The sequence below is a fragment of the Biomphalaria glabrata genome, chromosome 3, assembly GCF_947242115.1.
Source record: "Biomphalaria glabrata chromosome 3, xgBioGlab47.1, whole genome shotgun sequence".
Taxonomy (NCBI): Eukaryota; Metazoa; Mollusca; class Gastropoda; family Planorbidae; genus Biomphalaria; species Biomphalaria glabrata.
Window position 1 is genome coordinate 21,314,801 of NC_074713.1, and position 25,923 is coordinate 21,340,723.

The 25,923-nt window shown below is 38.6% G+C and overlaps 1 protein-coding gene across 6 annotated transcripts in view; it reads right to left on the bottom strand.

Annotated features, from left to right (window-relative positions):
* The window catches only part of LOC106063040 (synaptosomal-associated protein 25-like), a 91,443-nt gene that overhangs the window by 37,065 nt on the left and 28,455 nt on the right, over positions 1-25,923 (bottom strand). For 3 of the 6 annotated variants that reach the window (XM_056023948.1, XM_056023952.1, XM_056023947.1), the window contains exons 3-4: positions 14,124-14,165; positions 13,328-13,376 (exon numbers count right to left, since the gene is read on the bottom strand). In XM_056023948.1, coding sequence (XP_055879923.1) covers positions 13,328-13,376; positions 14,124-14,165 — 91 coding nt within the window. The remainder of the gene's footprint in view (positions 1-13,327; positions 13,377-14,123; positions 14,166-25,923) is intronic. The other 3 variants (XM_056023951.1, XM_056023950.1, XM_056023949.1) reach the window with 1 other exon arrangement.

Here is a 25,923-nt window from a genome sequence, read left to right on the forward strand (position 1 = left end):
CATTGTGAGAACGAGGCCAAGAAATTCCATTTGTTCTGCTGGTTAGTGTTGTTTGAAATCAAAGAAGCCAAAGTCGTCGTCTTTTGATGTGTTATGGGACCACTGTGCCATTGATTCGATTTCTTTTGATTGGGAATAAAACCTAAATACAAACAAGGTTACAAAAGACAGTTTGTGTAGAAACACAAACTCAAAATCGGCCCCCGAAGTGGTCCACCCAGGCAGGCTTCAATATTTTCAGAAAGAACATCCGTATGAAATTATATCAAAGACAAATGAGAGATAAGAATGGAGAAAGAAGGTTAACAGATCTTGTGTAGTGCCCCAACGGTCCCGCAGATCAAAGGATAGGTGAAAGTGAATGTAAAGTTAGATGTGAACCTGGCCTAACTAGTTCCCCTTTCAGACCTTGTGGTCTATAAGGCAGATGATGTAATGTTCATCTGTTTTTGTGGCCTACGGTTAACGAGGGTGTCATGTAGCCAGCACAACGACCAACCGCCTTTACTTTTCCCCAACTAATGTCAGGTACCTATTAGAGCTGAGTGGACTCAGAGGCGCCCAAAGATTCCAAAGTTGAAAATCCCAGTCTTCGCCAGGATTCGAACCCGTGAACCCCGGTTCGGAAGCCAAGCACTTTACCGCTCAATCTTTTATTCCAATCCTAAAAAAAAAAAAGAAAAAAAAATTCCGCAATAAAAAAAAAAGGTTCATAAAATTGTACTTTACAAGATTACTATTCGTTTTAAAGTAGGTTTAACTTATAATGCATACTAATTAGCTTTTTCTCTTTAAAAAACTGCTTCCATAACTGATTTTAAAAATTAGATTTTTCGCTTTCAGGAAAAAAAAAAGTAGCCGTTGCATAAGAACTTTGAATGGTCTAAAATATTGTGATGTCGGATTTTCAATATCTTTTGTAGTTTACGAGATCTAAACGGGACGGACGGACAGACATTTCGCACAAAACTAATGGCGTCTTTTCCCCTTTCGGGGGCCGCTAAAAAAGCAAACTTGTTGAGTATTTGGTTAACTAATGCTGTCATGGTGTATATGACTCTGTTGGCTGTCCTCTCTAGTGTGAATATTAATCAGCACAGTGGCGCGAATAATATGCATGTCATGTTTTTATGGCAGAGTGAGTTTTCTCTTAATTATAAACAAACCTTAAAAACTTTCACCTCTGGAAAAAAAAAACGAAATACGTAAATAAGGTTGTGTGTGTGTGTATATATATATATATATATATATATATATATATATATATATATATATATATATATATATATATATATATATATGTGTGTGTGTGTGTGTGGGTGGGTGTGAATTGTAGGGGGTTGAACATTTTTCCTGCTGTATTTCCTGCTTACATTACAATTACGCCAAACACTCTTTCAATGAATAGTGGTAAGAAGGGTTAATTAAAAAAAACAAATAACAGAAAATTAAATGAAACGCATTTAAACACAGTCTCATCTTTCATTAAGTCAAGAATATAAAGATTTGGACTTTGTTTTGAATCTCTCTCGTTGCTGTGTTCGGCCCTAAAGGAAACGCTACGTAAAAGCTCATTACTTTTAGTATGCCTCCAGCATGACAGTACCAACCTGTGTAGACTGAAGGTCCAATATTAAAGATGTCATTTGACTGAAGCCTATGACTATTCCATCTTGGCTGCTGGAAGGAACGGTTAAAATCAGGTTTCGAATCCAGATGAGCGGAAAGGCCAGAATCGAATTTTGATCTAATACAGAAGGATCAATCAGAATCGAATTTTGATCTAATACAGAAGGAGCAATCAGAATCGAATTTTGATCTAATACAGAAGGAGCATTCAGAATCGAAGTTTTATCTAATACAGAAGAAGCAAATAAGAATCGAATTTTGATCTAATACAGAAGGAGCAATCAGAATCGAATTTTGATCTAATACAGAAGGAGCATTCAGAATCGAAGTTTGATCTAATACAGAAGGAGCAAATAAGAATCGAATTTTGATCTAATACAGAAGGAGCAATCAGAATCGAATTTTGAACTTATACAGAAGGAGCAATCAGAATCGAGTTTCGACACTATGGACGGAAAAGACAGAATGGAGCTTCGATCCCAGATTGGCAATGTTTCACACTTGCCGCTCTTACGTAACTAACACGTACTCTCTATTTGACGAAGTTTATTTACTTTCAAGTCAGAAGAATAAACATTTGGAAGATAAAAGTGAATAGCACAATCAAAAGTCAATTAGAAGTTTTAAGTCGTTTTGCACACGCGCGTTGAGATGGTGGTGTCCCTTTTACCCTTCTTGCACACGTTACTCTTTTGATTCATCCAGTAGAGCTATACAGATGATCTACCCGGTACTTCTCATTATATAAAATTCATGAATAACCTATTAGCGGGAAATAAAAGAAACAGAAGTGGTTAACAAAATCGATTGAAATAATTGATCAGGAAATATGGAACGAGAATACAAAGTTAATTAAAGCGTGTAAAAACAAAATCACAGGGCATAATGGCCAATGTGACCTTTTTTTATAAAGCTTCATCTTTTTTTTTCTCTCTTATAATATCTAAAACTATATTAGAGTTTTTGTAATGAGCTATCCATCTGAATCTTATCTCTGATTCTGGTAAGCCTACTAGATCCCTCTCTATCTTCATGCCATATTATCACATGTATACACCAAACAAGAGCAATGATGAGCACTCCAATACATTGCTCAGTTTATCTTAACACGGACAACAAGACTTCAGCCTCACACAAACACACATGGGCATAAGTGTGCCGGGCATAACCACACCTCACCTCATCTTGAGAGAGAGAGAGAGAGAGAGAGAGAGAGAGAGAGAGAGAAAGAGAGAGAACTTGGCAAATTCATGCAATTAATTGAACATCAACATCCACTTCTCCTTTCTATGGTTGATATGATTTTGTGTCAGTGAACTCCCCTGATGAAGTCATCTCTCCAAAACGTTGTTTCGATCAACACCAGCATTAACTGATGATGTCATTACCAATATGTGTCACTTTATGCGCGCCACGGACGGCATCAGTTGTCAAGATTTCCATCCTTATAGGACAGATGTACAGAAAAAAAAAATAGCAAGGGGGGAAGGAGTGAACGAAACCAATTAGAAACTCGGGTCAAGTTGCTCGGGAAACGGATTTTGACGTAAGTACGCTTTAACCCACAGGTGAGTGAGTGCAATGCTGTCACCAAAGCTACTCCATATGTTTATGGGGAGGAGAGAAAGCGAGGCAGAGAGAGAGAGGGGGGGAGGAGACATTAAAAGGTTAATGTACTGGTCAATGGCTACCTTGGACATTAGGTCAAACGACGTATGGGCAATTAGAGATCAATCAAAAGAACAGCTTCCTCGATGTCGCGTGGCTCACTATCCTCTGTGGAATTTCTGAGGCACGCGTTTAGGCTGTGTTTTTCCTAAACACTTGTATTTTTGGTTATGTAACGCGCTTTACTTCCTCATTGTGTGAATGGTCAGAGTGGCTTCTTTCTGCGTCTAGAGTGGGACAGGAAGAACCAATGAAATGCCAGAGTGCGCCTGCGTTGGTTGGCGGAAGGAAGTGTCCTCTCGAACTGCTCTATGGGATACAGAAAAGCAAGTCTATTTCATCCATAAGGATTTTAGCCGTTTGTGTGTTGGAATAAGTGGCGGCTATGTAAGAGACCATGTGAATGTATTTTATGTCAAGGGCTACAACTGATGGGTAAAATAAAAAGGCGCGTGTAATGGACGAACAACTAGATGGTAGAAAGAGATGTCCCTATCGGACTGTTGACATATTTAATAGCTACTAGAATTTACGGGCCGAAAGTATGCGTGTTTCAAGGGAATTATTATGCGGGCCATTACAATGAAAGAACAAAATGTCTACGATTAAAATAAAATCTTTATTTTTACAACACACGGATATCAGCTGGAAGATATATAGATTGATAAATAAATAGATAGATAGATACGTGATATGTATACATTTTTCCCCACTCACACGAGTTCATTCTGGACCACATGACGTCAGAAGTATTTTGAGCCCTTCTTATGACTATGTTAGTAACTTATTTCCCCGTTGCCGTCCTTAACGTCATAATTACCTACTGTTCAGCGTAACACAGCATTTGTGTAAGTTATAGTTTACAGACACAAAGATATAATTACTTTTATGTTTGTAAACGTCCCAATGTCCTAGCAGTGGTAACATAAAATTGGGCTCTCGACAAAAAGTGTCATTCTACGTTACTTGTAGTTCCATCCCAATGTTAGGGTGATTGCGATGTATGCTGGCTGGAGAGCAGTTAAAGACTGGACTCTCCAGACTTTAGTTGTTACCACATAGCAGCAATATTTCGCCACCTCCTCGATAGCCGTCTCTCCTATTTTCAACAAGACTGACTAACTCAGCGACATCAATCAACCGTGGCCCCCCGAGCGCTCTGCCAACCCGGCTGCCAGGGCATGACATAAGAGTAAATGTCACAAGAGAAAGAGGAGCGCTGAGGGCGCAGTGAGAACGACGGGGTAATAAAACAGGAACGAGCTCTAGATGTGAATAATCAATACTCATATCTGCGACATTGACCCACTACCAATGACCCCCTTTCCTTTTGGGTGTAGTGACCTACCAGCTGTGTTTAAGTCACATCCAGTACTAACATTTCATCTACACAAACACACACACACACACAGCTTCAAGCTTCATGATGCATAAGTTACGTGGAAAGAACGAGCAAAATACCAAAAGAAATATTATTTAAAAAACAAAACAAAAAAAAACAAACAACTAAGCTTTTATTAAGTGTATCAATTAGTTTGGATCAGTCATGTAATTAAATTTGTAAAAAGCCTCAGAAGAAAATCTATAAAGGAGACTAATTCAGCTTATACCACCACTTCAATCAAGTACTATTTCTTTCCCTTGTTTGAGATGCCAAACAACGTAATCCATTACCAATAGTTAATTGACTAATTTTTTAAAAATCGATTCTTGTGTTGTCGGTTAAAAAAATACTTGTGCAAAATTTCAGCTTGATCCGAGATTGGGTGTGGGAGAAATAACGTGTAAAAACTTTTGGACAGAGTGAGTTAATATTAGCTTTGTAAAAATGTGCAATAAAAATTAGCATAGATTTGTAATATTTTCTTAGGCTTTCAGTTGGAGTTGGAGGAGGTGACAGCTGAAAGAGCAGAGGCCTAGTGAAATGAAATGTTTTGTTATCTGGTACTATCCAACTTGTTCTGAAAACAATGTGCTAAATTGAGTTCTGGACTAGATGATACCAAGGAAACAACGAAACGAAACAGCTAAAGACCTTTCTTAGATATCTTTCAGTACAGCAGCTTCACAAAACAAAACAAGATTACAAACAGAGTTTGTGTTTTCAGACAAACTCAGAAGCGGCCCCCGAAAGGAGGAATATGAAAATGTGCAACCATTGATAACGGCTGATAATAGCAAATGCTCTTCCACCTACCCCTCTGTCCTATTTTTTGGCTGGGCACCCCCTTTAACCTGCATAATAAGTTGCCAGGGCTTTATATAAACACCTCAATTCCGTTTAATGTCACTTGTTCAAAACAGACGTGGCCTGAAAAGGACGACATAGTTCTCGAAAGACATTTCCAGATTCGTGGACAGCGAAAAACAATGGTCGCATTATCTTTGTATAGAAACAAAAATGTGTTCAGTTGAAAACTAATGCTGGCTTGTGTTTGTATGTGTGTGTGTGCTCTCGCAACAAACAATACAGTATGCAGAATAAGGGCTAATTAAACAAAATCATTTATTCAACCAAAACAATGGGCCAATAAAATGTCAATAGATCTAACACAAAAATCCAGTATAAAAAATAATATCACAAAGAACAAATACAATGTACTACGATTGAAGATGTAAACAGTAGAAAGACAAAGTCACACGCGAGGCTGAAAGTACATGCAAATGTTTTATTGAAAGAAGAAAAAAAAGGAGCAACAATGTATCTCTCTGTTGAATGATCTTTTTAGCATGTCCAATGATTGACAAGATCAGAAGCTAGATTTTCTTCTTTTGACAGTTTTACTCTTCGATCTAAGGCCTGTTTTCCGTTTGATCTTTATATTTTCAGCAACTTATATTTTCTGAAACCACCGCACCAAGAGTTGCAACATGCTTTTTTTTTAGGTTGAAGAAATAAAATTCGAGCTTTTTTTTTTAAATAATACAAAATGAAATAAATATAAGACTAAACTAAACTTGGAAAAGAGGTTTGCCGAGTCTTTTAAAACAAAAGGTTCTGACGTCTCTTGATCGACAACAGAAGATACATGTGTCAGGCGTAAGTGAAGATAGCAACACATTTCAAACTGTTCAAAACTATCTGCACAAAACGTAGTTGAACTCTCATCTTTATGTTTGTTATAGTATCATACATTATGTTTGTTATCATACATTATGTTTGTTATCATACATTATGTTAGTCAACAGCGCTTTACCTTCAACGATTATTACTGTTACTCAAATAAGGCAAATGCGTAACGACTTCCTGCTCTAGCGAAGATGGCGGCTAATGTTTTTTCTAATCTGATGCTGCAGTGATGTTAGACGAGAAGTAGAAGAGACAGAAGAGGAGAAACGTTTCCAAAACAGAATGACCTCCACCAATGAAACAGATCCAACTGTTTAGAAAGACGCGAGGTGCAAGACGGTGTGTACCAAAACAGGATGACCTCCAGAGGATGAGTCACGAATGAAACAGATCCAAATGTTTAGGAAGACGCGAGGTGCAAGACGGTGTGTACCGAAACAGGATGACCTCCAGAGGATGAGTCGCGAATGAAACAGATCCAAATGTTTAGGAAGACGCGAGATGCAAGACGGTGTGTACCAAAACAGGATGACCTCCAGAGGATGGGTCACGAATGAAACAGATCCAACTGGTTAGGAAGACGCTACGTTGAGGACGAGGAGACAATCTTGTGAAGCATTAACTTTGTACGGCGATGGCGTAGCTAAGGTTTGGGAGAGGGGATCCAAATTTGAAAATCCCCCGGGCCCCCACTTGAGGGGCCCCAAATGAGAGTCCAAATTTTTTTACATTAAATATTAAACCCATTCCATGTTATCTTGCTATTCATGTTGTTATGTAAATAAGTGACCAGTTTGCATGTATTCAACATATTAGACATATATTTTTTAAGTACATTATCTCATGTCGTCGAATGTAAAAATGCAGGGGCCCCTAAAGAGGCCAAGTTCCCTTGCTACGCAACTGTTGTACGGGATAGGATTTATATAATAAATTTATTGTTTGATAGCGAAGTTTGATTTAAAGTTGAAATTCAGTAAGTTGTCTTTGAAAACGGTTATAAGAGCCTTTGATAGTCATTGCATGTAGTTTATACCATGGCAGGTACAAAACAGTATATTCTCTTTTAACTCCCAAAAACTATTTCCTATTCCTTCGACCAATCTATGACTAGAACTCTCACCTATATACAATAAGCACTCATAAGGACGAGGCAACGTATGATAAAAGTTAGAATTCTATTTCTTGGTTTCTAGTATCAAGGAACTTCTAAAACAGCATGGACCTTCCCTTGGATCGGCTACAGCGGCGCTATATTTGGGGCTCTCTTAGAACTGATACCTACGTCTAGGTGTTACTGAACCATGGCTAGTTACTTCGAAATAAGACGTGGCTGAGTGGTATAGCGCTTGGCTTCCAAGCCGAGGGGTCCCGGGTTCGAATCCGGGTGAAGACTGTTATTTTTAATTTCAGGATCTTTAGCTCCAATGGGTACCTGACGTTAGTTTGGAAAAAGTAAAAGGCGGTTGGTTGATGTGCTGGCCAGATGGTAAGATCTGAAAGAGGAACTTACTATACACATATTTCTGTATGACACCGCATTTTACAATAAATCGAAATGGATCGTAAGGGTGTGTGTAAAAAAAATAAAAAATAGGTCGCTAGTTGGCAGAAATGTTAATGAGAATATACCAACATTTTTTTTCCCAGACAGGAAAAATCTGAGATCAAATTGTCTCTTCGTCTGACCAAATCTTTTGTGGTACTCGTGACTTGACACATCAGTATAGATTTGAAGTTGTTTTGTTTTCATAGTATTCAGCATTTGTTGTTCAAAGTATTAACATATTTAAATAATAAATGGTTATTGTTCTTAGCACTGAACTGTGGCTCAAAGAATTGAGCTGTTGCTGTTTTTTCTTCCTTCCTCATATGGTGACCTGAATTGACATGAGCGTACTTGCAACATACTCCAACACAAGAATGAACTGTTTATTGAGGTGGGCACCACTGACATATGTCTGCCTGTTTATTGAGGTGGGCACCACTGACATATGTCTGCCTGTTTATTGAGGTGGGCACCACTGACATATGTCGGCCTGTTTATTGAGGTGGGCACCACTGACATATGTCTGCCTGTTTATTGAGGTGGGCACCACTGACATATGTCTGCCTGTTTATTGAGGTGGGCACCACTGACATATGTCTGCCTGTTTATTGAGGTGGGCACCACTGACATATGTCGGCCTGTTTATTGAGGTGGGCACCACTGACATATGTCTGCCTGTTTATTGAGGTGGGCACCACTGACATATGTCTGCCTGTTTATTGAGGTGGGCACCACTGACATATGTCGGCCTGTTTATTGGGGTGGGCACCACTGACATATGTCGGCCTGTTTGTATGCTGCTAATCTTCCGTCCGTTTAGTTAGCCGCGCATTCAAATGTCAGACAACAGAGTTTGTTGTTTGTTGTTGTTGTTTTTTTTGTGGACAATTTTGTAGGAAAACGTCCTAAACAATAACAAACAGTTCTGGGATTAAACAATGGCGTCGTGTGAGCGAACGTGCACGCACTGCGCGAGTGTGTGTGTGTGAGTTTCTCAGAGGCTGTGGGGGTAATAAGAGTTGAGGGCGGCAAGGAAAACAAGACAGTGTGATATTTTAGATGGCGTGTTAAGATGATCAGGCGTGGGTGGCAGTCGATCAGGAAAAAAAAGGGGGGGAGGAGGGGGGAAATAGTCTCGGATATAGAATACAACAAGTCTGTTAAACAATGACGTTGTCATGGAAACTAGAAGGCAAATTTAGAAGCAGCTGGAAATGGATCCACCCTCAACTCTCTCCCTCTTCTCTCCCTCTTCTCTCTCTCTCTCTCTCTCATGTCTTTCTCTCTCTCATGTCTTCCTCTCTCTCTTTATCTCTCTCAATGCTACAGATGGTGTTACAGAGTACATACGACTCGTACACACACGCACACACAGATGACCTTTTTTTTTTGTTGTTGTTCAATGATTCTGTTGTGTTTTTAATTTCTTAGCAAGGCTTAGTTCATGTCGTGGTCGCCCTGGGGGGAACAAAGGGTGGGGGGGAGGGGGTTAGGGTTAGGGTGCCACCTCATTGTTAAACCAGTACATGTTGAACAAATGATTGTTTCAGCCTCTCTCGTCATGTGTCTACCGAATTTGTGGCCATAATACTCGGACTTGACAAAGCAAACAACTATCAAAGTCTAGGATACGATATATTGACTTTATTGATATCACACACAAGTACCTAATTACTACTATTTAATTCATTAATTTGAGGCGCTGTGGTGAGTGGTAAAGCACTTGGTTTCCGAACCGGGGGTCCCGGGTTCGAATCCTGGTGAACACTGGTATTTCAAATTTCGGGATCTTTGGGAGCCTCTGATTCCACCCAGCTCTAATGGGTACATGACATAAGTTGGGGAAAAGTAAAGGCTGTTGGTCGTTGTGCTGGCCATATGACACCCTCTTTAACCGAGGACCACAGAAACAGATGACCTTTACATCATCCGTCATATAGATTGCAAAGTCTGAAAGCGAAACTTTACTCTTTTTTTAATTAAATTTTGTTGTTGTTTTTTATTGAATCAAGTTTTGTTTGGGGCATTGAATAATTGTGGAAAGTTTCAACTTAATCCGAGCATAGGGAAATGGCACAAAATGTATACCAGACGGGCACAAAGAATGAGTTGATATAAGCTTTGAAAAAAGGAAACAAATCTTGTGTCGAGAAAGAATAATAATAAATGGCTAATAAAAAGATGTCGAAGGTTATGCCCCCCACCGCCAACTAACTTCCCAGTGTCTTCAGCTCCAACAGTAGACTCAATGTGTTGTGAATCGCCTCCGTTGACAGCACTTAGCTCTAAAGCCGGGACATCAGTATCCATCAAACCGCGAGCCCAACGTGAGGTCTAACGATAACGAACGGTGTGACAAGCTAATGGCTGATACTAACTACCCAATGTATGCAGAACCTAAAGTTACGTCTGTGACAACACGCTTCACACACACACACACACACACTGTTGTTGACGGTCGTTGACTTGTAGCAGCATACTGCTGGTAGAAAATTAGATCTGAACTTGTAAAACTTGAAATCACTTGAAGAGCTTCTTGTGTGAACAAGACTAAATATTAACTTTTATTACAACATAATCAAAATCATCTTGAGATGAAAATAAAATGAATGTAATAGACTTAAGTAATAATATAAAACAGTATTCTGAACAAAATTGAACTCACTACAAAAACACGTCTTTTCTTTATGGCAATCTGGAGTCGTCTGTCCTACTTCAGAAAGCTGACGACAATGCCGCTTATCCTGCATCATTCACACTGCATAGCTAACCACTTCCACTGTCACCTTAAACACTCATACACACTGCATAGCTAACATCTTCCACTGTCACCTTAAACACTCATACACACTGCATAGCTAACATCTTCCACTGTCACCTTAAACACTCATACACACTGCATAGCTAACATCTTCCACTGTCACCTTAAACACTCATACACACTGCATAGCTAACATCTTCCACTGTCACCTTAAACACTCATACACACTGCATAGCTAACATCTTCCACTGTCACCTTAAACACTCATACACACTGCATAGCTAACATCTTCCACTGTCACCTTAAACACTCATACACACACAATCCATAACACACACACACAAATCTTTTCCTTACATGCTTTTTTTTTTAGAACCTAGTTTTCTGAATGAATTTCTATGTATTAATTTGACCCCCGTATCAAGCTCGTGCAGTCTTAAAAAGATCAAATCCTATTGGGGGGGGGGGGGGCAATCTCGAGGTTAAACCCTAGACGTTGGGTGGTAAAGAGTATAAGTCCTGAACAGATCTAAAGCAAGTGGCTTCTCCGACCTGTCCAAGTGAGATTACGAAATCTTAATGTTGAAAAGGGAGGGGGGGGGGGTTGATAACATACAAACAGACATTTTTACTGACGGAACATATGATGTCTTGAAAATGTTGAGACCTAAATTGTTTTGTATTCTCAACTATTGTATTTTAAAAAGTTCACCAAGGAAAAGTGCTGCTAAAAATACTCAACTCAGATTGAGGTCCAATTCAAATAAATTGATAATAAGATTCCTGAAATAGAATTGTACACATTATTGAGGGAATTTGTTTGTTTGTTTTTTAAAAGGTAAAATGTCATTGTCATATCCAAAATACTTTGGGATTGATCTCATATTACTTAGTTTATCAATTAACTAATTGGTTATTTTTGTATTGATTCTTGTGTTGTCAGGTAAAAGAAATAATTGTGCAAAATTTCAGCTTAATCAGAGATTGGGTGTGGGAGAAATAATGTGTACAAACTTCTTACATACTGACAGAAAGACAGACAGACAGAGCTGACATAAGCTTTGTAAAAAAAAACAGAAATGACATAGATTAATTAATACACGTATAGCTTAAACACTTTCGCTTCACAGAAATGTGATTGTGTGATAGTATGTGCCTGTGTCTTTGTATGCTTGTGACAAAATGGCGTGTGTGTTTGTGGTGCATGTGTAAGAGCGTGTATGTTTGTGGTGCAAGTGTAAGAGCGTGTATGTTTGTGGTGCAAGTGTAAGAGCGTGTGTGTATGTTTGTGGTGCAAGTGTAAGAGCGTGTATGTTTGTGGTGCAAGTGTAAGAGCGTGTATGTTTGTGGTGCAAGTGTAAGAGCGTGTATGTTTGTGGTGCAAGTGTAAGAGCGTGTGTGTATGTTTGTGGTGCAAGTGTAAGAGCGTGTATGTTTGTGGTGCAAGTGTAAGAGCGTGTATGTTTGTGGTGCAAGTGTAAGAGCGTGTATGTTTGTGGTGCAAGTGTAAGAGCGTGTATGTTTGTGGTGCAAGTGTAAGAGCGTGTATGTTTGTGGTGCAAGTGTAAGAGCGTGTATGTTTGTGGTGCAAGTGTAAGAGCGTGTATGTTTGTGGTGCAAGTGTAAGAGCGTGTATGTTTGTGGTGCAAGTGTAAGAGCGTGTATGTTTGTGGTGCAAGTGTAAGAGCGTGTATGTTTGTGTAAGGACTGCAATCGTGTTCAACCCTGTCGTCCTGGAGAGTCCAACATCAACTACCACATTTTGTGAAGACAACAAAACACAAGAGAAACTGTGATGCCAATGAGTGAGCTGCACGAACACTGCTCAGAACTCAGTCATAGATTTTCATATTTACAAGGGAGTCAGCCAAGAACTGTGCGTCATCTGAGGGATTTATTTGTAGTCACAGTTGAACCTTAAGACAGACAAGCCAAATAAACATTTAAATCCAAAACACAAACAGTAAACACCATGAACAGCTGAAGCTCAAGGGCGGAAGGAACATCTATCAGACAGACATTCCAATACAGATGACCAGACAAACTGACAGCAGACTCGTAGAAATGATTGGAGAAATGAAAACATAATAATTAACTCATTAGATGAAGAGAAGGACGGACAGACAAATGAACAGACAGATACCACAATCAGATTTCGCTAGTAAATAAAACAAAAAATAAACAAGTAAATGGGTCAAAAAATAATTGACTATTTCAATTGAAACTATTTTCAGCTACTGCCGCCGCTAGGTTGATGATTCAATTACTGGCATTTAAAGAAAAGTAGCGACAGGAAAGCAGCCAGACAACGTCATGCTAAAACACAAGAGAGAGAGAATGGTATGGTTGTGATCAGACCAACAAAGCGGGAGATAATAAGGAAACATCGAGTCTAGATTCGAAACGAAATGAAAACATCTAGAAATAGAACCAAATATACTCCATTACAAAATATACAACGTCCAAAGCAACCAGCAAAATAAACAAAACTAAAATGATGAAAATAAAAATAAAAATCTTTAACTCAAAAGTGAAAAGAATATGGTTATAAAAAAAAAAAAAACACCACCAAATACAAGGGAGGTAATAAACTAGCGTCAAGGCCACACCAATCAAATCAAAACTAGTGCGAGTGATGAACACGGCTTACCTCCCTGCTCATCCAGCATAACCAATGTCTTTATTCCCGCCTCTTTACTCTGGAGACAGACGGAAGTGGAATGGGGAAAAAAAAAACACTGGCTATTTGATCTTCAACACACATGCACAACATCCAAGAACTGTTCTTAGTCATACACAGCACATATTTGTGTATGTCTACTTTACATTTCTGATTTTCAGGGCTTTAAAGTAAGTCTTCCGTTTAATGAAAATCTGCCATCACCTAATAGCCCTCGAGATACATGAGATACATTATCATAGGCCCGATGCCAAAAAAAAATATAAAAAATTGTGTCCTTTGAAGCAAATTCTCACAGGCTCAATGCATTTAGAAAGATGCCATTTGTAATGGAAGAAATGCTGCATATTTCGGAAGTCTCTTGGACGTCGAGACACCTAAAGTGAGAACACTTTGCTCACATTGATTACTTTTGACTGTACTCAGACAAATCTGCTAGCTACGAACAATCTAGTCCTCCTCAATGGGCCAGATCTTCTAGAGTTGGGTTTTTTTTTCTGCAAGTAAAACTTTGCCTAAACTATATTGAAAAAAAAAATCAACAGAATTGATGTTAATTTGCTAGTAGATAACGTCACCCACCCCCGGCCCAACAAAAAAAACAAAAAAAAAACAGGTATATTGTTGACCTGACAATATGGAGACTTGCGTGTTCTTCCTCCAGCTCATCAGCTCCGTAAAGACGGTCAAACCCAAGAGGGTCAGCCAACCGCACGATCAGTAAGTACATTAGCCCAAACTCTAGAGAGGAAATCTCTGCACTTACCTCTTCACACATGGCCAGCATACGTCTCGTGCTTTCCAGGGACTGGAGAGAGAAACAAAAACATTCTATTTAAAATCAAAGAAAACTTTTCATGAGACTAGCTTTCCAAGTCCGTCACATTCCTCCCAAAGTCAAGTTTCAGAAGCAATGTGAGCAGTAACCAATCTGTAATCATGAGTGCAGTGTACGGGTACTAAGAGATTGTATTTATTTGGCCTTCTCATTTCGTTCCATAACAAAGCTTACAACAACTCACTCTGTCTGCCTGGTACACAGTTTGTACACGTTATTTCTCCCACTTCCCATTCTCGGAGCAAGTTAAAAGTGTAAAAGTTGACACAATTATTTATTGTTCCTAACATGAAACAATTAAAAAAAAAAATTAACAATTAGATTAATTAAATAATGGTGTTTAATTGTGTTTGATATCGAAAAAAGGAAATACATCTTATAGCATAGAGATTCTTACACGTGTGTGTGTGTGTTTGTGTACAAGCAAGAGTGCTCACTGGATTGGTTTGTTTACATTGAACATAATAATTGACTTATTTCTCATATATGCATTTGACACACATTGACAGCAGCTGAGAACCTGAACAATCAGGTAAGTGATTAACAGAGCCTTGCACTCCTTCAGGGAATAGAGGACACACACACACGCACGGACACACACACACATGTATATAATATATATTTACAGAGAGAGAGAGAGAGAAGTATACACAAAAAGTATACAATATATCTCTGTTGCTTTTTATACACATATGTATATTCAATTTCTAGATGAAACAACGGAATCAACTATAGCACTGAAGTGACTTGTAAGGGCGCTACAACATTCTAATCAACTTCGTATCTTAGCAAGACCTAGATATGCAGGATGTGTTAGCAACAAATTGAACAACTTTATCCCTTCCCTCCTGAATGAAAAACACAATGTTAAAAAAAAACTATTTCCTAACGATGGGAAGTCTGTTCATGTTTTCATGACACGAAGAGATTGTCAGACAAAAGGATATTCACAGAAATCTGCTATTAGTTGAAACTTTTGATTGTGACTCTAAGGAGATATAAAGGTTTGAACCATTACATGAGAGATCTAGAAATGTTGAGTTGGTTAACAAACACTCTGCACACCGGATACACCAAACTGCTTGCTATTTTTGGAATTGCTTCCAATTTATGAAAATCTATCCTGAACAGACTGATACACTTCAACATGAGGGTTAATGTCATACACACCAATCTATTGTGCTGTTTGCTGGGTAGACAATGATCGAAGTCGAATTTGACTTAAACAAATAGAAGGAATCTATAGAGGGTCATACGAGCTCAGTGCACAGTTTAAGAAACAGAATACATGCATTGGCGTTGCATGAAGAACATTGGTAGGCGCCAGCTGTATCTTTCATACCGGTAGTGAGTCTTTCAATGAAATAATGTACCCAGGTAGCCAATGTTTGTAAAGGAACACGCCTTCACCCAAAATGCTCGGGTCACACTGGTCTCGCAGAGAGAACCAACAGAGTTATGTTTTCTTTTCTTATTGCAAGAATGAACTCTGAAGTTACCATCATCATTCACGAAATAGTTGCCATGGTTACTAAGGTTGTTCAGAACATATTTTATTACTAATATATATATATATCAGTCCGTCCGTCCGTCCCGTTTAGAACTCGTAAACAAGAAAAGATATTGAAAATTCGACATCATGATATTTTGGGCCTTTTATAGTTCTGATGCAATGGCTACTTTTTTCTTTTTTAAAAGTGAAAAATTTAATTTTTAAAATCAACTATGCAAGCAGTTTTTTTCATAAAAATACACTATTGTTACAACTATTCACTATTAATAGTAACAAACACGGGAGGCTATTTTGTAGGGGAGATGACTATTACCATATTTTTAACACATTTATGCAAACAGTTTTAGATTTTTCGTAAAATTTTTTTATCTTATGTACAATTGTATTGCTAGGTTAAGTACGTTCTATCATACCAACTACAACATTTACAACAAAAATGTTTACTTTTTTTTTTTTAAAGGAGGCACTGTGGCTGAGCGGTAAGGCGCTTGGCTTCCGAAACGAGTCCCGGGTTCGAATCCAGGTGAAGACTGGGATTTTAAATTTCGGGATCTTTGGGCGCCTCTGAGTCAACCCAGCTCTAATGGGTACCTGACATTGTTGGGGAAATGTAAAGGCGGTTGGTCGTTGTGCTGACCACATGACATTCTCGTCAACCGTAGGCCATAGAAACAAATGACCTTTACATCATCTGCCCTATAGACCACAAGTCTGAAAGGGGAACTTTAATATTTTTTTAAAGAGAAAAAATCTATTTGATATGCATATAAATGGAACATAATTGAAAACAACAATAAATAACTAGTTTTTTCATATTATCTCGTGAACTATTGTTCTGAGACACGGCCATAGGGCACTGAACTGAAGGAATTTTATATATTTTTTTTAGGAATTTTTTTTTGTTCTTGAGGCTTTGAATAAGAAATTGACCCTTTGCAAAACAATTAGATTAATTAGATAATCATTATATGACATCAGTTAGGCGAGGTTCACATCATAGCTTCGCATTCACTTCCATCTATCCCTTGGTCTGCTGTACCGTTGGGGCACCACACACGATCTGTCACCCTTCTTTCTCCATTCTTCTGTCATTTGCCTTTGATAGAATTTCATTGTGATTTTCTGAAAATATTGAAACCTGCCTTTTTTACCTGGCTGGGTGGACCACTTCGGGGGCCAATTTTGAGTTTCCACACAAACTGGTTTTGTAACCTTGTTTAAAACTTAAAAAACAACCATGGGTATCACAGCGAAACTACGGTTCAATTTCAACGGGGCATTCAAAATGGAGCGCATGTAAAATGTTTGAGTTTTACACAAACTCCAAACGCCGTGTATGAGCTGAGCACTTTAAAATATAAAAAGAAAAGGTTTTAATTTACAATTATTAGTATGAGTAGCGGGAAGTGGACAGACATCTTTTCTTTAATTCTCATGACATTATTGTCTACTGACCCCATCATTCTCTGTGGCTTCTCGCCATCCAAATGTTGAATTAAAGCGACAAAACCAACATCACCATTTTGAAAGGTATCGTAAGTATTGGTGCCTCAATGTATCAAGAACAGAGAACCACTGGGTTACATTATACATCATGTTAATGTCAGCCCAAACGTCATTTTCCGTATTATCTCCACCCCCGCCCCCTCCTTTCTCTCTCCTTCCTGTCCAGAAGTCTCCCCAAAATGATATTCCTATTATTTGTCTTTCAGACGGGTCGCGGAGATGTTCCGAAAATAGAATCTCACCTTGTCTGAGACTTTAAGAATGACGTATGTCTCCTCTTCGGGAAAAGCCGATGCGTTGGACAGCAGGAAATGAAATGACGAGGCTGAGGAAGTGGGGAAAGAGAGGGGGGAAGGGGGAAAAGAAGCTGCGGAGAAAATATTGTGGAACTGGTGGGAGCCGAGACAACAAATTTAGGCAACAATTGTTGTCTTCTGTCAGAGAACAGAGTCGTGCTCATTCCACGAGTAGGATGTATCTCATTGACATTGTATCGCCAAACAGACAACTGTAGCTTTACAGACTGCATGACATGCGTTGAGAGTAGCCTTAACAATCACATTCATAATTACATCTTTTATTGAGAAAAGCGTTCAATGACTTCAGCGGCGACTGAATAGCATTTAAGCGGTTCACCTTCACCTATTCCTAAGTCTGTAGGACCGTTGGGGCACCACACAAGATTGGTCGACCGTCTTCTGATTTGGAAGATATTTGATATTTTGGGTTTTTGGCACATCGGCACAATGCATGCCATGTCGTGCCTGTCAGGTTGAGGAGTTATTTGTGTTGTTAACTAGCTGTACACAATTAAGATCCCGAGGTTCAACCTGACAAGAACATCATTCAGACACAGTCGACATAGAGTAACCAACTTGCTACTGCTACCACTTGTCACCGTGATTTCGTAGTCAAACAGACCCTGACCAACTGACTTCACAATACTGCCAACATCGGCAACAATAAAGTTCGACCTCAGCTGATCCCAACTGATGTGTGGCGGCCCTGACACTCAACGCCGTCGATGATCACCAATCTGACAATGACACTCAAGACTGTACTATATATTTCTGAGACGACAATCGACGCCCACACTGGCATAGAATGGAGCTCAGTACATACAACTCCAACACTGGCACCCCTAGACAGGGGTCCAAAAATCATACTGAATAACAAGTCCAAGGAACTAGTACTTGTTTACACAGACTAATCTTTTACGGACCAACACATCGTCCGTTTCAACCAAATTCAGAGGGTGAACTGCCTCATGACAAAGAATGACCAATAAATGTCACCGGACTTTGTGACTTAGCAAAAACAATTCAAAACAAAAATACAAGGCACTCCCGCCCCGTACAAGTATTACGAGTAAAAGGAAAAAACTAAACAGAGCTCTTCTCTTCTTCTTCATCGTTCTCATTGTTATGTTGGAGTGTTCATATGACTAGACCAATACATGAGATGAACTGCGCAGTGGTTTCCAAATCAGGGAGCTCTCCATATAGTTTTCTTTCTATTGGGGTGATTTGGGGCCAATGTCTTATACGGGCCTCTTGGTAAAGAGAGCAGTTTTGGAGGACATGGTCGGCATTCTCTGGTGATACTCCACATGGGCATATTTCACTGGTTCCAATTTTGAGCTTCCGGTGCATGTGTTGTCGCATTCTGTTGTGTCCGGTCCTGAGTCGAAAGATTAGACGTTGGTCTTGTCGGGATAGCTTATAGTAAGCGTCATCTTTCTTGTGATTTGGATGAGAGCTCGTTTATTTCTCATTTATTTTGTTTAGAATTAATTTCTTCATTTCTTCTGGATAGAGTGCAGAGTTTATTTGAGAGTTAGTTCTCCCACTCTTGGCGAATGTGTCAGCCTTCTCATTTCCTTCTAGTTGTATATGGGCTGGTATCCATTGAATAACAGTTTTTTTGCTGTTGTTGTTGAGCTTTGTAAGTGCTGTTCTGAGGTTTTTAATATAGGAGGAATCAGAGTTTTGCAAGCTTTGGAGGGTTGTTTTTGCATCGGTTAGCAAGACAATCTGACTGTGAGGGGAACTTGGATGATTTGCTAGCATGGTAGCAGCTAGTGCTAGTGCTTCCCTTTCTGCTCTGTGATTGTCAGAGAGCTCTCCAGTTGCAATGGATTTTTCTAGTTTTCCTCCATCTGGCCATTCGATAAGTATTCCAGCTCCTCCATTTGTGGTGGCTTTATGGGATGAGCCATCCGTGTAAACTCTGATCCACTGATTGCTAGGGTAATTGGTATGTAGAAAACAGTTCACTATTTCCTTAAGCTCTGTTGGTCTGTAATCAGATTTTCTTTTTATGTTTTCAATATGGTCCCTTATAGTAGGAAGAGGGCTTTCGTCCCAGGGTGGAGATTCGTTATAGTGTATCGAGGATTCCAGAGTAATTTTTTCAAGTTGGTGTTTCTTTTTTAGGTTTAGAGATTCCTGTATGTAATTGGTCCTTTTGAGACGGTTTTTTGTGCCTGTTTTGTGGATTTTTGTTCTGAGTGGGTGCCTCTCCAAGGTTTCCAATTTAGTGAATTGGGAAAGGATTTTTATTTCTCTTCTTTCATCCAGAGAGATCAGGGCAGCGGTTTCCTCCATAGCTCTTATGGGTGTTGTTTTGATTGCTCCTGTCATTATCCTTAGACCAATATTTTGAACCTTGTCTATTTTTCTTAGGTTGGTTTGGGCTGCTGAGCCCCATGCTGAGGCACCATATTCTAGTACAGGTCTTACATAACTGGTATAGGTCTTTTTCAGGATGTTGTGATTAGCTCCCCAATCTGTGCCAGCTAATTTTTTCAAGAGGGATAGTCTCTGGATGCCTTTACTCTGTGTTTTATCTATTTATTTTTTCCAGGTTAGTGTCGGGTCATAGGTGACTCCAAGATATGTAGGGCTGTCATTTTTTTCTAAAGCTTCCTTATCTAATGTTAATTTTATTGTTTGTTGTTTTGTTGACAGTGAGAATATGGTATATGTTGTCTTTTTTGTGTTAATGGACATGCCCCAGTCTTTGGACCAATTATTGAGTATATCGAGAGCATCTTGTAATCGAAATTTCGATGTTCCTACATATTCTTCTGTGCTAATTAAGGCAAGGTCATCTGCATACATGCTGCTTTTAACTTTTCTTGGTAGGTTTTGATTTAGATCGTTTATGAATATTAGGAACAGTGTTGGGGATAGGACTCCTCCTTTGGGGACGCCATTTTTTATACCCACTGTGTGGCTTCTTTGTCCTTGCATGCAAACTAAGGCTTTTCTATTATTTAGATATTCCTTTATCCAGTTGTACATTTTGTGGGATATGTGATGCTGGATTAGCTTGAGCAAGAGACCTTGTTCCCAGACTTTGTCAAATGCTTTTTCTAAGTCAACCCACACAATTGTTGTTGGTTTCTTTTCTTGAAAGCCGTCTTCTATTTCTTGTGTGATGAAGGCGATTTGATCTTCTGTTGATTTGCCTTTTCTAAAGCCAGCCTGGGCTTCAGTGAGTAGGTTATTTACTCAAGGATCCATGTCAGCCTTCTATTTATCACTCTTTCCATCAGTTTGCATGTACAGCTAGTGAGGCTGATGGGACGGTAGCTATCCAGTTTATTTCTTGGTTTGCCGTGCTTTAGTATATGGATCATATGGCTTTTTTCCAGATGTTTGGAATTCTGCCAGATTTCCAGCTAGCATTGAATATTTGTAGCAGTTTTCTTTTGGCTTGAGGACCCAAGTGAAGAAGCATGTCATTAGATATTTTGTCTGGGCCCGGGGCTTGTTTTGGTTTGAGGACTTTTAGGGATTCATCTAGTTCCTTCATTTTAAAATTAGTGGTCATTCCCAAGGAGTAAGCTGGATTGTTTTCTTTAATTTTATCTTGTATTTCTGAGTTTACATCTTTATTTCTACTTTCATTAATTTGTATTTGTCCTACGCTTTGGAAAAACTTAATGAATTCATTTGCTGCTTCTTGGCCTTTCAGGGGTTTGTTGTCCTTTTCTATTACTATAGGACTTCTTTTTTCTTCCAGGTTGAGACATTTGGCTATTCGCCAGATTTTATGGCCGTCTCTATCTACGTTTAGTTGTTCTGTTTTTTCATGCCAACTTTTCCTCATGGCGGAAAGGTAATTTTTCCTAAACTGCGTGACAGTGCCCATGATTTGGAAGAACCTTTCTTTTATTTTGTCTTCCCATCGCTTTCTCTGTCTGCCTGTTCTTCTTTATCCTGGTACTGTTCACTAAAAAAAGGTCTTAGGGAGCCATTAGGAAATTGTAACATGGCCATAGAGTTTTAGTTTGCGTGTTTTGACTGTAGTTAACAGCTCATCGTGGGGTCCAATCGCTGTAATAATCTGTCTCTAATCTCTTCGTTTGTGATGCGGTCTTTGTATGTGATACCTAGGATCTTTTTGTAGCATTTCAATTCCATTGCTAGGATCCTCCTTTCTAGTTCTGCAGTCAGTGCTCAAGAGTCGCAAGCATATAAGAATGTGGCCATGACCAGGGAGCGCATAAGTATGCCTTTGTCTTTTCAGATGCGGTTCTGCAATTACAACCTTTCAATATTCTAGCAAGTACTTCGACTCATCGAGCTACACATTAAGATCATTGGAACATTGAAGTTCAAGCTTTTCATTTCATGGACTAATGGGCTGAGGTGTTCTTGATGGAACATGGACTTCATGGGCTGAGGCGTTCTTGATGGAACACAAACTTCATGGGCTGAGGCGTTTTTGATAGATGTCTTATGTCTACAGCAAAACGAATTGTCTTTTTTTTTAAGGGGTTTAATTATTATTATCTAAAAACAAATGTTTTATATGTTTGGGAATAGCTAATACAAGAGACACTATAGTGAAAATATTTTGTGACACAAGAAGAAGAAGAGCTCTTCAACTGGCTATCACCTTCCCATTGATGTCTATCGGGTTCCCGTTCTCCCGTGTTTCAATAACTGATAATCATCAAAGTCAAAACTTTCATAGTTTCATTTTTTTTTTCAAATTTTATTATAGTTTAGAACTTAGAAATGAACAGTAATAAGAAAAATGATTCAATTTTTAGCGGCCCCCGAAAGGGAAAAGACGCTATTAGTTTTGTGTGGAAAGTCTGTCCCTCCGTCCGTCCCGTTTCGATATCGAAAACTAGAAAAGATAGTGAAAATACGACATCATAATATTTTAGACCATTCAAAGTTCTGATGCAACGGCTTTTTCCTTTTCTGAAATCGAAAAATCTAATTTTTTAAATCACTTATGCAAGCAGTTTTTTCATAAAAATACACCACTTTTACAGCTATTAATTGTAACAAACACTGGATACTTTTTAGTAGGGGAGAAGACCATTTACCATATTCTAATATTCCACTGACAGTTATGCAAATGGTTTTAGATTTTTTTGTCAAATTTTTTTTTTTTTTTTTACATTTCTATTGCTAAGTTAAGTTCTGTCATACTAACTACTACATTTACACACACAAAAAAAATGTTTACTTTTTTTTTTTTTAAAGAGAAAAAAATCTATTTAGTATCAATATTAAGTTGGACATACCGTAATTTAAAACAACAATTAATAAGTAGTATATCATACTGACGCGAGAACTAAAGGGAATTCCTTTTTTTTTTTTTTTTACGGAAATGTTTTTTTCTCGAGGATTTGAATAAGAGATTGGCCCTTTACGAAACAATTAGATCAATTAGATATTCATTATAAGAGATTAGTTAAGCCAGGTTCACATCTAACTTCACATTTACTTTCAGCTATACTTCGGTCTGCTGGACCGCTGGGGCACCACAAAAGATCTGTCAACCTTCTTTCTCCATTCTTCACTGTCATTTGTCTTTCCCCACAAACTGTCTTTGTAACCTTGTTCAAATATCGTACTCTTTTTTTTTTACTAGAAATTCTCTAATGAGAAATGAAAACAAGTGTTCCATAGCAAAAAATGTTGGGAAATTCTGCTCAATGGAATAGTCAGGGATGATACGAAGGTGTATATTACATTCAACAGCTTGATTGATATCCTGGAGAAAGATGCGCCAAAATAATTCATGAATGAAAGTCATGTGATTGCAGTTTGTCATCGTTACAAAGCATCGAGCCTCGTTTGAAAAATGTATCAAGTCGACAGCCAATGAGAAATGTTCATCCTAGTTTCGGTAACGTGGAGTCAAGATATCAATAAATCAAAGCGATGGGTTCAAACATGAATTGTGGCCAATGTCAGATGTCATGATCTCAAACATGAATTTTGTCAAATGTTTGTTCTAAAAAATGATTGGCGTCCAATGTCATATATCGTGAAAAGCTTGTACTTTGTCAGATCTCAGGTTGTCAGATGTGAATTGTGACTAATGTCAGATGTCATTATCGCAAACATGAATTTTTTCGAAAGTCAGATGTCATATTTTGAATCGGAAATGGTCACAAATGTTCGATGTCATGGTCGCAACCATGAATTTGTTGAAATGTTAGACGTCATGTTCGAAAACACGAATGGTGTCAGATGTTACGCTGCTTACGACTTGAGTTTATTAAACTATACTTGGAAAAATGTGTATTTATTTTTGAAAAACGGAAAAAGTTTTCAAAACTTAGAGAACTCGATATCCAGACAGAACGAAATAAAATACGCGCCGCCACAGAAACTCCTAAATATGACAAAAAAAGGGGGGGGGGGGGGCTTAAAGGTTAATGGAATTAATGTTCCTTTCTTGTCTTCGTGATGTTCCTTTCTTGTCTTCGTGATGTTCCTTTCTAGTCTTCGTGATGTTCCTTTCTTGTCTTCGTGATGTTCCTTTCTAGTCTTCGTGATGTTCCTTTCTTGTCTTCGTGATGTTCCTTTCTTGACTTTGTGATGTTCCTTTCTGTCTTTGTGATGTTCCTTTCTTGTCTTCGTGATGTTCCTTTCTTGTCTTCGTGATGTTCCTTTCTTGTCTTCGTGATGTTCCTTTCTTGTCTTTGTGATGTTCCTTTCTTGTCTTCGTGATGTTCCTTTCTTGTCTTCATGATGTTCCTTTCTAGTCTTCGTGATGTTCCTTTCTTGTCTTCGTGATGTTCCTTTCTTGTCTTTGTGATGTTCCTTTCTTGTCTTCATGATGTTCCTTTCTTGTCTTCGTGATGTTCCTTTCTTGTCTTCATGATGTTCCTTTCTTGTCTTTGTGATGTTCCTTTCTTGTCTTCATGATGTTCCTTTCTTGTCTTTGTGATGTTCCTTTCTTGTCTTCGTGATGTTCCTTTCTTGTCTTCGTGATGTTCCTTTCTTGTCTTCGTGATGTTCCTTTCTTGTCTTTGTGATGTTCCTTTCTTGTCTTCGTGATGTTCCTTTCTTGTCTTCATGATGTTCCTTTCTAGTCTTCGTGATGTTCCTTTCTTGTCTTCGCGATGTTCCTTTCTTGTCTTTGTGATGTTCCTTTCTTGTCTTCGTGATGTTCCTTTCTTGTCTTCATGATGTTCCTTTCTTGTCTTTGTGATGTTCCTTTCTTGTCTTCATGATGTTCCTTTCTTGTCTTCGCGATGTTCCTTTCTTGTCTTTGTGATGTTCCTTTCTTGTCTTCATGATGTTCCTTTCTTGTCTTCGTGATGTTCCTTTCTTGTCTTCATGATGTTCCTTTCTTGTCTTTGTGATGTTCCTTTCTTGTCTTCATGATGTTCCTTTCTTGTCTTCATGATGTTCCTTTCTTGTCTTTGTGATGTTCCTTTCTTGTCTTCATGATGTTCCTTTCTAGTCTTCGTGATGTTCCTTTCTTGTCTTCGCGATGTTCCTTTCTTGTCTTTGTGATGTTCCTTTCTTGTCTTCATGATGTTCCTTTCTTGTCTTCGTGATGTTCCTTTCTTGTCTTCGCGATGTTCCTTTCTTGTCTTTGTGATGTTCCTTTCTTGTCTTCATGATGTTCCTTTCTTGTCTTCGTGATGTTCCTTTCTTGTCTTCATGATGTTCCTTTCTTGTCTTTGTGATGTTCCTTTCTTGTCTTCATGATGTTCCTTTCTTGTCTTTGTGATGTTCCTTTCTTGTCTTCATGATGTTCCTTTCTTGTCTTCATGATGTTCCTTTCTTGTCTTTGTGATGTTCCTTTCTTGTCTTCGTGATGTTCCTTTCTTGTCTTCGTGATGTTCCTTTCTTGTCTTCGTGATGAACAGAAAGCACAGAATGCAACATAGGTTTTAGTTGACACCTAAGTTATTACTGAAAACACAGTACAATGCTTTCAAATGTTTTCCAAGGGTCAGTAGTGGCAGGGTTCATGTCCAAATGGTTCCACTCAAGGCTGCTCTGGAGTGAGTCCTTAGTTTGGTTCATGTCCAAATGGTTCCACTCAAGGCTGCTCTGGAGTGAGTCCTTAGTTTGGTTCAAGACAACTACAATGTGTGCGCACGAGTTTGAATCGATTATGTACGTAATACACAGCCAGACAGGTCGACAAAGCTAATCAATAATAATCTAACAGATAAATATCCAAATCTGGCCCGCTTCCGGTATGAGAGAGAGAGAGAGAGAGAGAGAGAGAATGAGTGTGAAATCAGGAACAAAGTCGTGACATCATTGTTGTCGAGCTCTATCCTCATCATTCGGTCATGTTTAAGAATCATTGATTTTTGTTTTTTGAACATTGTGTATCTAAGTTTAATTTCTGAGGCCGTCTTCAATTGTGACATGTCCACAGAATGGAAGAAAACCGAATTTCGAAAAAAAAAAAAAAAACAATTCC